The sequence below is a fragment of the Mesocricetus auratus genome, unplaced genomic scaffold, assembly GCF_017639785.1.
Source record: "Mesocricetus auratus isolate SY011 unplaced genomic scaffold, BCM_Maur_2.0 Super-Scaffold_100010, whole genome shotgun sequence".
Taxonomy (NCBI): Eukaryota; Metazoa; Chordata; class Mammalia; order Rodentia; family Cricetidae; genus Mesocricetus; species Mesocricetus auratus.
In genome coordinates, this window is record NW_024429194.1 from 67,520,022 (window position 1) to 67,533,684 (window position 13,663).

A 13,663-nucleotide genomic window follows, 5' to 3' on the forward strand; every position below is an offset into this window, starting at 1 on the left:
TAAAGGGCTAATGGAACAGAAGGGAGGGAAGCAGGGTGACAGAACTGACTGGAGCTGAAGAATGCAGGGCTCCCCAGGAGAAAAACCTGAGGACCCAGCTGGGGTTGCCCAATACCAACTCCCAGTTTCTCCCCTTTCCCAATATCCCCCAAGTCCTTGAAATGAATCCACCTTCTGCTTTCTCAACAATCTTATCCCAAATTCTCTCCAGTGCTGCTCAAGGATTAACTTCCAGAGAAACTTGGATAGAAATTCTAGGAAAGTTCAGGTCAACAGTAGCGGCACAAACAATATGTAAATATGCTCAGAGTTTGTGTTAGAACTTCTGGGAACACCCAGGATCCAGTGTGAGCCTACATGAGAATAGTTCTATTCTACAGACTGAGAGAGTCAAGAAACTCCAAGGCCATAGCAACCACATTTCTGTCCCCCTTCACCTACCTTGGGCATCTCCACCAGAGGTTAACACGGCAATGGCCTTGCCAATCCCCAGGGTTTTAGCTGCATGATGCTCTTCATGGGTCATGATCCACTCTAGAATGCAAGACAATGGTCAGTTAAGATGCACTGGAACAAGGTGCCACTTGCTCAAGAAGTGTCTGACTTAAACTGGCTACAGCCACCCAGTCAGACTCTCCCACTGAAAGCTGGCCTGTACAGCCACAGAGTTTTGGAAGACTTCCAGAGGAGAGCCGTGCCCTCTCAGAGTGACAAGCTAAAGTGTCAGAGTAATCTAGACCAAAGCTACATAAGTCCTGGCTTATCCTTCCGTCCCCTCCCACCCCAACTGGAACCTGCCTTCAAAACAGGTTAAGGTCAAGAGCAAAGGGCACTTGACTTGAGAGAAATGAGAAAGCAAGGAGGAAATCTGAGTGCATCTTGAGGTCCTCCCTCTTAATGAAGGGAGGAATGGGGTGCTGCAGAGGGCATAAAACAGGTGAGGTTTGAGGCACTGACAGAACCCGCGCTGAGGAAGCACACAGTCAAGCGCAGGTTGGCTTCTGCCTAAGAGTAGAGTTGAATGTCACAGAATTGAGTGAGCAAGGCCAGGTGATGGGGAACTAGAACTGGAGTTTGAGGTTACAAAGGCACAGGAGAGCCAGACAAATAAAGATGTCAACCATAGGAATGGTTATGGTCTTTCTACAGTTCTACCCATTCCTCTCAGGCTCTCAGCTTTCTAAGCAGCTGCTGAATCCTTTGTCTTTGGGCTTTGCCCTCACATTACCTACTATCAAATGGAAGGGTAAAAAACTTCTGCCACATACACATACCAGTATTGTGAGGAGTCCTTTATAAACCCATTTATAGAATATAATATATATGGAAATATAAAACACAGACATACTTTTATATCCATAAAATGCCAATAGGTTCATCACTCCCCGCTACTCAGGCTAAAAGCTGTTACTTTAAAGTGAATCTCACCTGCCTCTCAGTCCACACTGCATAAGTCCTATCATCCTCCCTTTTTCTCTTCCCTGCCCACCCCCTCTTTTCTATCCTTGTGGCCTCTTTCCACCTGAATTGTTGTGGCAATAGCTGAGCTTTTCTCCCTTAACACAGTAGCTTGCATCGCCCTTCTTTGCTTTATTAGAAACAGGAAATAAATAAACTTTCGTGGAAGGCAGGTTGCAGGCCCCTGAGGCTTTGGTGGCAGAAGGACTCCCGCAGAGGCACAACGATTTTAAGGGAAGTTTGGTTCTGTCCAGCATCTGGGGAAACTGGGATAATGGCTTATGGAGACTAAGTCACATGAACATACAAACCCATAGATGCCAATAACTACACGTGGTGAGACAAACATGAAAACAGACACACACAGTTAGAGACAAAGATCAACAAACACACTACAAAATCAGCGTTGACAGACTGAGTCCAGACTTCTTGATTAGGCATCAAAGCTCCCATGTCTGAGCCCCTTCCTCCTGCATCAGCCTTCTCACTGCCCTGCTACCTATGGATCCTTTGATCTACTACTATCTGAGCATTACTTTGCTCATCCCAACTTTGGTGTCTGAGCACACTATATCCTTTGGCCAGGCTAACCTATCTCTATCCATCCATCCATCCATCCATCCATTCCCTCATTCCATCATTTTAAGCCACACCCCCTCACCCTTGTTAACCTATTAAATCTTTACTAGTCATCAAAGGTACAGAAAGTCTTCTTTTTGAATTTTCTACAAGTCATATATTGTTTAGAAATAATAATTTAAATACAAGTTTAATGACATTTCAATTGCTTCTTATATACACTAATGGGAGGACTAGACTAGATCAAGGGTCAGCAAACTACAGCCTGCAGGACAAATCCAACCATTCTCACTTATTTGTTTGGCGGCAAACTATGAAAGGTTCTTACACTTTAAATGGTTGCAAAAATATTTTATGATGTGAAAAAGAATTGAAATTCAAATCCCCATAGCTGTATCCTAGCTATTCCAGACTGACAGAACTCGAGTTCAAGACCAATGTGGCAATCTATCATAATCCTGTCTCGGAGAGGGGAAAAAGAAAAAGAAAAGGTATGTCCACACTATCAGTGTTCACTCTTGTTCTGTGCTCTAACACTGGGCAGGGCCTACAGCAGACCTCCTGGTGTGTAAAGCCTATCAGTAGTAAAGCTTCCCGACCACTGGACTGTGCTATTGTTAAATGTACTTTCTCTAACTAGACTGACACTTCCTCCAAGGCAGGGAGAATGTTTACTTTTACAACCACCTCCAGTGCTGGAGAGATGGCTCCAGCTTCTCTTTCCAAGGACCTGGGTTCAATTCCCAGCACCCACGTGGCAGCTCACAACTGTTTGTAACTCATCTCCACTGGACACTGTCCTCTACCCTCCTCAAGCATGAGGCACACAGATGGCACACAAACATACCTTCAGACAAAAGCTATTATAAACAAAACGGAAAGAAAAAAGAAAACAACCCAGCTTCAGTCCTACCCAGTGGAGAAGCTCAGTAACACTTGCTGAAAAGCTCAGTGAACTGATATACCACAAATATATGAAGAATGGGCTTGGGAGTGGCTAGAGCTCCATATTCTATTCCTAAAAACTCAGGGCTGGGAAGAGAATGCAGTTGTGCAGCACTGGCAAGACCCTGGGTTGCATGCATCACAGGGAAGGAAGGAAGGAAGGAAGGAAGGAAGGAAGGAAGGAAGGAAGGAAGGAAGGAAGGAAAGAAGAATTGGAATCAGTCTAGATGTCCATCAACCGATTACTGGGTAATAGAAACGTGGTACATATACATAATGTAATTTTATTCAGCTGTAAAGAAAAGCTAAATGATTAAAATTTCAGGAAAATGGGTGGACCTGTAACGTGGAATATTAGATGCAGTGACCCTAACTCAGAAAGACAAAAACTGCATGTTCTCTCTCACATGAAGATCCTGTTCTGTAAAGTTTGTCTGTATAACCAAGAATGCAAGCAAGTGTGCGTACAGCCTAGAAAATTAGAAAGGAGACCAAGAGAGTGCAAAAATAGGTGATGAAGGATGGAGCAGGCATGGGAAATGAACAAGGAAAAGAGACAGAGGGGTACACAGAGAGATCAGGGTACAGGGTAGTGGGGGAGATAAGGGGAAAGGAGAATCTACTAAAACATAGTTTCTAAAATGTCATACCGAGATCTAATAGCTTGTGTGCTAATTTTAAATTACAAAAAACAAACAAAAAACACCCAGGCACACCTAGGACTTAGAAAATGGCAAACTGGGAAAGCAACATGAACATATATATACCTAAAATGTTAATGTCTGAACTTCAGGTGCTCTTGAGAAAGACTACATGATTGGAGGAAACAAGAACCCAAAAATTTGGAATAGAAAGACATCTGACTATGTTGCTCTTTAAAACCTTGAGTTTTCTCTCCTCTTTCCCTCCTGGAGTTCACTACCAGACTGCGAGGTTGTTCATCCCCTGTAGAAGCCCCTGGATGCCTTGATGTATGTAGTTTCAGTAGGGGAGAGAGTTCACCTTACCAAGGTTAGGAGTGCTGACCTGTAAACGGCAGCTCACCTCCTGAAACTGTATGTCAAGAGGCACAGGACACAAAAATGCATGCAATTCGTATATCCATGAGCATCTTTTTTTTTTTTTTTTTTTTTTTTGGTTTTTCAAGACAGGGTTTCTCTGTGGCTTTAGAGGCTGTCCTGGAACTCTCTCTGTAGACCAGGCTGGCCTCGAACTCACAGAGATCCGCCTGCCTCTGCCTCTCGAGTGCTGGGATTAAAGGCGTGCGCCACCACCGCCCGGCAAATTTTTTTTTCCATGAGCATCTTTTATGAACCCACAGTGACACGCATGTGGACAGAGTCACGGATACTAAGTATAACTATGCAGCATCGTGTGTGTGTGTGTGTGTGTGTGTGTATGTGTGTGTGTGTGTGTGTGTGTGTGTGTGTGTAAGCACGCAGGAGGCACGAATGCAGCCTAGCAGCATCATAGGTGCACCAATTTGAACTGGATGTGTGCCAGGAGAGGGATCAGGCAGCCAAGGGCAGCCGAGCACCCCGGCCACGCATCTGGGACCTGAGCCTACAAATGCTGGGAGGTTAACAGAGGGGCTAGGCTTCTTCACGCGTCCCCTGCACCCATCCCCCTCTCGCCTGCGATTTCGGATGCCTTGTCACGTCTGGCCCTCTGTGTCTTTCCGTCCTCCCCACCGCCTGCTCCCTGCACGTTCGTCCCCACCTCACTCTAGGCTTCGCCCCTCACTCTCCACCCAGGGCCTCCCTCTTGCCTTGTAGTTTTAGCTCTCCTCCACCGCCGCTTTCTTGCAGATTGTCCTTGGGGAAGGGAGGAGGGGAGCTCGGCGAACACGGGGAGGAGCCAGGTGGAGGCAGCCGCGGGAGGAGGGGAGGCTTCCAAACCTCTACTGGCCGAAGCAAGCAAGGAGGCTCCGCCTCCTCTTGCTCGCCTCTCTCCTCCTCTTCCTCCTCCCCTTAAGAACTCTGCTGCTTCCCTTGCTTCCCGGGGGCCGCATGAGTTATCAGATCATGTAGGTGGTGAGAGTTAGAAATTACGTAGTTGCTAATCTTGTTTCCAACTGAGCCAACTTTTCCCTTCCCAGACTGCCTGCGGTTCCTTAAATACAAAATCTCCTGCCACTGTTAAAATCCTCCCCTTGCACTTGACCACCTCAGTCTCTCAACAAACATTTATGCAGAGTCTGTGTGCCAGAGTTTGTGTTAGACAGATCCCTGCTTTTAAGAAACATCCAACACTGGTATATCTTATAGAACAACCTCAAAACTCCTTCCACATTTGCATCACCGCTCTGAGAGAAAATAGAGCGAACCCAGATAGCATGGTACCAAGAGGAAAGGGCCCCTTGTCAAGTCCACCACAGCAGGGTAGCAGGGGGCTTTGAAAGTGAGCAAGCACCTCCGTGAGACTTCATAGCAAGCAGCGCTGGGAACAGTGGCTTGATGCTCCCTGAGCACAACGGGCACCCCAAGCTCAGATCCTCCGCTCTGCTCGCTTTGCCCCACTCTCTGCCTTTGCCTCAAAGCTGCCCACCATCAGCTCCACTCTGGCTTCTTCTCTGCCGCCCTTTCTTTCTCTTGCTAACTCTTGCCTCTGCCCTGTACATTCTGACTGCTAACAACAATGAACAGACAATGCAACCTTTTGACTGAACATTTATACACGTTTATGTTGCAAATGACACCCTCAAGAAAGTAAAAAAAGACAACCCATAAAACGGCAGAACGTATTTGCGAATTGTGTATCTGCTAAAGGACCGGCTCAAACCTGCTGGGTAACCCACCGCATGCCTGCCTTTCTGTACTTCCTTCCCCACACACCCACCAGGTCAATGCATCTCTCAGCCCGAATCTGAGACGTTTCCGAAGCAGATGGAGTCTAACACAGAGACCCACGATTACACTGAGTGCATCAGAGAAGAGACTACACTTCACCCTGAGGCTCAGGAATCATTTCCAAAGAAGGGTCAGAAAGACTGTCAGAGCCAGAGGCGGTGGGTAGATGGCTACAAGGAAAATTATCTTCTGGACATAGCAATTTCAACAGCTTGCACAAAACCTGTGCCAGCCAAGGCTAGACCAAATATATCCCCAGCATGAAGAGGGGAACAGGAAAATCCCAGCCTTGGAGCCAATGGCAACTGTTAGCTGCTGGGGGAGGGAGAGACAGTTTTCTAAGAGTTCGGTCCCTGGAAGCTGATTCCAGTGGAAGACCACTTTCAAGAGTGGGCAGCACAAATAGGTCTTGAAGGGTTAAAAGAAACAAAACAACAACAAAAATAACTCAGGGTGGGTAGGGAAGGGGGATAGATCTGGGAAGGGTTGCGGGAGGGGTGACCATAGGAAACAAACCTCTCACAGAACTAATTTTAAAAATATTTATACATGAAAAACCCATCATAGCTCAATAATAAAGACAATAACTCAATTAAAAATGAGCAAAGGATCTGAGCAGACATTTCATCAAAGAGACTCTTGCCTGCCTTTCAAATGACTCAGAAAAGAAAAGATGATAATACCAAATAATGGTGAAACTGCAATGTTACGGGAGATGTTTGTGTTGTCACTCGCAGACCATCAATAGAGTTAAACCTTGGTTCAGAGAGTGAGTTCACATCCCACTCGTCAGAATAAGCCATAGAGTTTTCAGGTGGACCCAGATGAAGATAAGATACAGGGAGGAATAGGGGGCTTGGAAAGATTTGAGGGCCTTTTGTATCTGGGAAGGCGTAGAAGAGGATCAGCTAATCATTTCTCTGTCATTCTGTGGATCTATCAGGTTTATTCCCTAGTATCTGACTCCTGAACTTTATTTATTAATAGAACAATGAAAGTAGCCACTTTATCTAGCACTAAACATGGGGCCTTTGATCACACCAAAGTGGGAGAGCTGCCGCCACCAGCTTCCCCTAACTCATCCCAAACCCTCCCAGAAAGCTGGGCAGTGGCGGCACACGCCCTTGATCCCAGCACTTGGGAGGCAGAGGCAGGTGGATCTCTGTGAGTTCAAGGCCAGCCTGTTCTACAAAGCTACACAGAGAAACCCTGTCACAACAAAACAAAGCAAAATCCCTAAAAATGCTTAATAAATATAAAGGGGTAATAAAGACCCCTAGAAATAAATTACACAGTGCTCTATTAACTTGAAAATTTTTTGAATGCTAATGAGAAAGAAATGACAGCTGTTGGAGAGATTTTGGGTAGTAGAAAAAATCTGCTGAATTAAATCAGACTGTACATCTCAAAGATGTGTTGATCTCAGAGTAGAAATCAGGATATGTGCTATTTTGGGGAAGATGTTTTGCTTTTGCTTCCACAAGAGAAGAAAAGCTATGGATACCATCAAGATCAATAAAGATTAGATTCAAACAGGAGAGACCTCTTGATTAGGAGATGTGATAGTTCATCAAATAACATGGCCATTTCATCTAAATTGTCTCCTAAGTCTAACAAATGCCTTTCATTTCACCAAAAAAAAGTGAAATTCCCCAAAGTTAGGGTTGGGGCAGGGTTTTGTTTTTGTCTTTCTAGGAGAATAAAAGCATCCAACTAAGGAATCTGAAGACCACTGGACAAATAAAATATTTGAAGAAGAGGATGAATCATCTAGAGAAAATGTACCAAGAAAAATAGTAAATTGGCAAAAAAAGAGTAAATTAGCTTAATGGTATAGCACGTTTCCAACAGGATAAAATTTCATAAGCCTTCCCAAATGTTTGTTTCTACTGTTCTCTACAGGCATATAAGGTAAACGGTCTTTTTGTAGTCCCAGTTCAACTAAAAATTAAAGCTGGCTTTGGAGTTGGAGTATGACTCTCTCCTTCTCTAAACCCAAGCATGCTTGTTAAAGGAAAATCCAAAATCTCTGTCTTATGTCAGAAGAGCTACCGGGTATGGGACAGAAGAAAACCAAAATTAATGACCTATTCTATTATCACTAGGAGTTACAGTTTTCCTTAGTTATGATAAAAGATAAATTAGATATAAAACTTTATACTCATAAAGATAGGATAGATTATATTTTAAATGTAAATGGACTAAATATCTTAACTATAATTCTTGATTAATAACTATTTTGTTATATGTAATTTTACCATGCTAAAGTTAAAATTTTCCTTTTTTATTTAGACAGAAAAGGGGAAATGATGTGGGATGTCCTTCTCTATGCTGCAAATATGTGTTACTTTTATTTGTTGATGAATAAAGTTGTTTCTGCCAATGGACAGGCAAAATATAGGTAAATGGGAATTCCAAACAAAGATACAGGGAGAAAGAAGACAGAGTCACAGATATACCATGTTGCTGCTGGGGAGGCAAGATATCAGGGCATCACCAATAAGCTACAGCCACAATGATACACAGATTAGTAGAAATGGGTTAATTTATAAGAGAGAGAGAGCTGGTCATTAATAAGCATATATATATATATATATAAGATAACCATTCAGAGACTATATATATAGTCTCTGAATGGTTATCTTATAAGCTACTGCAGGGACCTGGTCGGTGGAGAGAAACCAGTCAAGTGGGACCAGGCTAGATGGAGAAAAGTCTCCTTTACATCATTATATCCTTCTTGGGTCTCTGAAGGCTAGATAGTTGTAGTTGCAGTTTTGCTTAGTTATGAGAGAAAGTAAATTATGGAGTATTTTCTCTGAATTCGCCAAATACAAATGGACTGGGCATTGTGAATGTAATTCTTACTTGATAATTGTTCTTACTGTATATAGTTTCACTTTGTTAAAGTTAAAACCTTTCTTTTTATTTAGACGATACCTGATATTGTTCTTATTTATATAGTTTAATATGTTAGAGTTAAAACCTTTCCCTTTTATTTAGACAAAAATGGGGAAGTGCTGTGAAAGGTTATTTATATTGTTGTTCGAAGACCACCAGTAGCGATAAACTGGAATAAACCATAGAGTTTTCTGGTGGACCCAGATGAAGACAGAGACGTAGGGAGGGGCTTAGAAAAATTTATGAGCCTTCTCAATTTGGGAAGATGGAGAGGAAGTGATCATTTCTCTATCACTCTGTGGATTTTTCAGGTTTATACCCTAATGTCTGGCTCCCGAGAACAATAGAAGTAGCCAATATACTGCAAGGTCACATGAACATCAGTGAACATCATTCACTGTTGGCAGAATGCACATTAAAGACAGTTTAGCAGTTTCCTGACCAGGTCAGTGTCAGTGTGGGTTTACCACAGAGATGGCAATCACATTCCTATTTTACTTAAACAAGTTACATTATTCTCTCTCTCTCTCTCTCTCTCTCTCTCTCTCTCTCTCTCTCTCTCTCTCTCTCTCTCTCTCTCTCTGTGTGTGTGTGCCTCTGTCTCTCTCTGTCTGTCTGTCTCTCTGTCTCTGTGTGTGTCTCTGTCTCTGTCTGTCTGTCTCTGTCTCTGTCTCTGTCTCTGTCTCTGTGTGTGTGTGTGTGTGTGTGTGTGTGTGCCTCTGTCTCTCTCTGTCTGTCTCTCTGTCTCTGTGTGTGTCTCTGTCTCTGTCTGTCTGTCTCTGTCTCTCTGTCTCTGTCTCTGTCTCTCTCTCTGTCTCTCTCTCTCTCTCACACACACACACACACACACACACACACACACACACACACCTGGACATACATATGTACTGCAGCTTTATTCATGGTTGCCCCAAACTAGAAGCAACCAAGATAATCTCTCAAGAGGTAAATAGGTAAAGAAAGCATGGTGTATTGATACAACAAAGTATTATTCAAGTGCAAGGAAATGAATTATCAAACCATGAAAAGACATTGGGGGAACCTTAAATGCATCTTTCTCAGCAACTCAGGCATTCTGAAAAGGCTACATGCTATCTATATAAGACTCCAGCTTTCTGAAAATCTGGAAAAGGCAAAATGATGAAGACAAAAGATCAGCGGTTACTCCGGGCTTGAAATAGAGGGGAGAGTAAGGTAGAGCATAGAAGATTTTACAGGAGATGAAATTCTTCAGTAATGTTGCAATGGTGGGTATATGTATGACATTATACATTTCTCAAAACTTGTAGAACTACTGACATCAGTTAATAACAGAGTATCAATATTTGTTCATCAGTTGCAACTTGCTGTACCCATGCAAGATGCCAAAAACAGAGGAAACAGCAGGGCAGAACTCTGTTTCTATAATTTTTAAAAGGAAATTTTTCTCTTTGGGGTTTTTATTTATTTAGTTGTTTTATTTATTTTATATAGATTTTGGATATAACTGAATAAATCAATAACCCCATAACAACTGTAATTTTTCAAATTCTTGTGACATAAATATGTTGGTTAAAAGTAAATAAAGTGAAAAAAGATCAGAATAGTAAGTATTTGATATTATTCATTAGCACTGCTTAGAGGAAAGGCACCAGTGAGTAAATTCCAGCATTAAATAAACAGAGGATGTGATTCCACAGTAGCTTTTCCTGCCTTCTAATTTTAAACTCTCAAACTGGACATTTTAGTTTGCCCAAATTTTCTTTCATCAAACAACTTTTACATTCAAAATATGATTTCCATTAATATTAACAACTTGGATGAGGCACGTTAGCTAATTATTATCACTTTACTTAGTGAATCAAAGTTTGAATTCATAAATTGCTGGTGGACTGGTGACAGAGACAATGTTTGGATCTAAGTAGTTCTAGAAAATATGGTGTGTGCTCAGTCTCCATCTAACTGGAGTTGAGAAGCATCCCTGAGAGCAGAACATTGGTGAATGGAACCTGTGGTGACTAAGGAAGGTATCAAGATAAACATAGTCATACAAGCTATAGTGTCTAAAGAGAGCATCAACAGATTAAGATGATGAATCAGAAAAGGAATGCAGAAAGTTAGATGATGCTACAAATTCTTGAGAAAACTAAATTAAGGTCATTTTTATTGCTGGAAAAGTATTCCCCACACCCTTCTTCCAAAAAAGAAAGAAAAAGAGCAGGCGTTGGTAGTGCACGCCCTTAATCCCAGCACTCGGGAGACAGAGGCAGGTGGATCTCTGTGAGTTCGAGACCAGCCTGGTCTACAAGAGCTAGTTCCAGGACAGCCTCCAAAGCCACAGAGAAACCCTGTCTAAAAAAACAAGAAGAAGAAGAAGAAGAAGAAGAAGAAGAAGAAGAAGAAGAAGAAGAAGAAGAAGAAGAAGAAGAAGAAGAAGAAGAAGAAGAAGAAGAAGAAGAAGAAGGACAGAAAGAAAGAAGGAAGTAAAGAAAGAAAGAAGGAAAACCGAAGTCCTGATTTGCACTGGAGAAGAGCCTGGGGACTCCTGAATTTGTCTGTCTCAATGAGTGAAGTATAAGAATTAGTCATGATACTGCTTGAAAACTTGATTTGGGACAAAATGTACATCGGATTTTTTCAGTTTCTGAAATTGATAATTTGGAGTTTAGGGTAGTGAGCCCTAGCAAAGAGAAGGAAGGGTATTAAACATAAAGACTGAATGTATAGGGATGTAGCCAGATGTTCCAGATAAAGTTGTAGTATGCCATCCATCTACTTTCCATTACCAGATAATCTGCTGGTATTTAGCATCCAGGAATAGTTAACATGTGCAAAGAATGGCCAGAAGATGTCTTAATTTATGCCATATCCCAGAAATGAAAGACATATTTTTTTCTTTTGCATGTATATGTATATTTGATGGGTGTATGTTCACATGTATGTGCTCATGTGTGTGCAGGTATACACGTGTGTGCATGTTCTTGTGGAGACCAGAGGCTAATACCAGTTATCTCCCTCAACTACTCTCCACTTTGTTTATTGAGGAAGAGCCTGTCACTGTACCCAGTTTGCTGATTCAGCTAATCTTGCTAGCCAGCTTACCCTAGGGATCTCGCCTCTGGCTCCCAAGCTCTGAGACTACTGGAGGGCCAGTGCACCCAGTTCCATGTGTGTGCCAGGAATCTGAACTCTGGCGCACATCCCATGGCAAGTGCTTTACCCTCTGAGCTGCTCCTCAGCTGGCAAAGGGCTGTTCTTTATGTTGCTCCTCAGTGCATAGGAAGACACTCAGAACTCTCAGAGCTCTCCGGGATTCAGCCAGCTACTGGGACATCACGTCCAAGCAGGCAACGGAGTGAAGAACCAAGAGAAGATGTTCTCTGCGATAGAAGGGTAAGATGTTTAGGAAATTCTCTGTTAAGTAGAAGTTGAGCACTTAGGTGAAGAACTGAGGTACTCTGGATTATCTGGCTCCTGGGCTCTGCCTCATGTTGTAGATAGATAAATGAGAATGTGCAGAGCTTTCAGGAACAACTCCACAACACTGGAGAGCAAGAGCAGCAGGAGAGGTGGAGCGAGAGCAAGGGTGGGAACAGCTGAAGCAGGGACTGCCAAGCTATAGGAAGCTGGGTGGGGGTAGTTGGGGGGGATAGCAAACAGCAAATGCAGAGTCTGAGGCAGTGACGAATTAGGAGTGTCATATCGGAGGACCACCAGATTTCCTGAGGACTAGAGTGAGTTATAAATGGATGGCGGCAGCTTGGTGGGTTGATGTGAAACCCTTCTGACAATAAGACATAGGCCTCTCTGGAGGAGTAAAAAGGCTGTTTTCTTGCCCCGCTAGGATCCTCTGATGCTAAGCACGGACACAAAACCATTCTCTACACAAGACTCGTGGCTCTACGGGCAGTAGGGTGAGCCTTGGAGACAGAGTATCCCCCGCCAGTCATAAATATCCACATGTCTGGCATACGACACCTGTGCCTGCTCCATCCTACTTAGAACAAGCAGGTGGGACTGTTCCATGTGTGGTTTGAGACACTGGCTCTGTGTGGTTTGAGACAATGGCTCTTAGCTCACTGGCATAATGATCGTCATCTGGAAAGAGGTTGGAAATGCAAGTTCTTGGGTTTGTACTGGGATTACTAAATTGGGAATTTGGAGGGTGGGTTATACAGTATATTTTAGCAAGCCCTCTAGGTGATTCTGACCCAAGGGGATGTTTAAAAACCACTACTATAATCCTGTCTGGGGAGTCATTTACAACAACTACAGTAAATCTAGAAAGGATAGGTCCTAGGCAACAAGAGGACCCCAATCCTCAGTTGAAAGCACTATTTTCAAACTTTAATTATGGCAGAGGTAAACAAATTTGTCAGCTGAGGCGTAAAACCTCAACTTTGGATCAGAATTTTTTTCTTCCTTTAAGGAAGTTTTGGGGGCTATAAAACAGAGAATGCAATTGTTATCTAGATAAACGTTTGAGTAGGATGGTGGTGGCACACGCCTTTAATCCCAGCACTCTGGAGGCAGAGGCAGGCTGATCTCTGTGAGTTTGAGGCCAGCCCAGTCTTCCCAGAAGAGTTCCAGGACACACTCCAAAGCTATAGAGAAACCCTGTCTTGAAAAAACAAAACAAAACCAGCTCCACAAACTAGCATCATCTGAGACGAGGGTATCACAAATGAGAAAATACTCTTACAAGATAGGACTGTAGGCAAGCCTTGGGGTAGTTCCTTAACTAGCGATTGATGTGGGAGGGCCAGTTCCATCATTAGAGGTGGTTTTGGGTGGCATACAAAAGCAAGCTGAGCCAACTATGGAGAGCAAGCCAGTAAACAGCATTCCTCCATTGCTTCTGCTTCAGTCCCTGCCTGAGTTCCTTCCCTGATTTCCTTCCACGATGGACTGTGACTGGGATGTAAAAGATGAAATAATTTTTTTCTTCCCCA

General features: G+C 43.1%; 1 protein-coding gene across 2 annotated transcripts in view; it reads right to left on the reverse strand.

Annotated features, from left to right (window-relative positions):
- Pfkm (phosphofructokinase, muscle) overlaps positions 1 to 13,663 on the reverse strand; it is a 40,459-nt gene that overhangs the window by 18,939 nt on the left and 7,857 nt on the right. Inside the window, exons 1-2 of one of the 2 annotated variants that reach the window (XM_005067166.4) lie at positions 4,751 to 4,900; positions 442 to 534 (exon numbers count right to left, since the gene is read on the reverse strand). In XM_005067166.4, the coding sequence (XP_005067223.1) occupies positions 442 to 526 (85 nt within the window). In that variant the 5' untranslated portion in view covers positions 527 to 534; positions 4,751 to 4,900. Of the gene's footprint in view, positions 1 to 441; positions 535 to 4,750; positions 4,901 to 13,663 lie in introns of those variants that run through there. The other variant, XM_005067165.3, reaches the window with a different exon arrangement.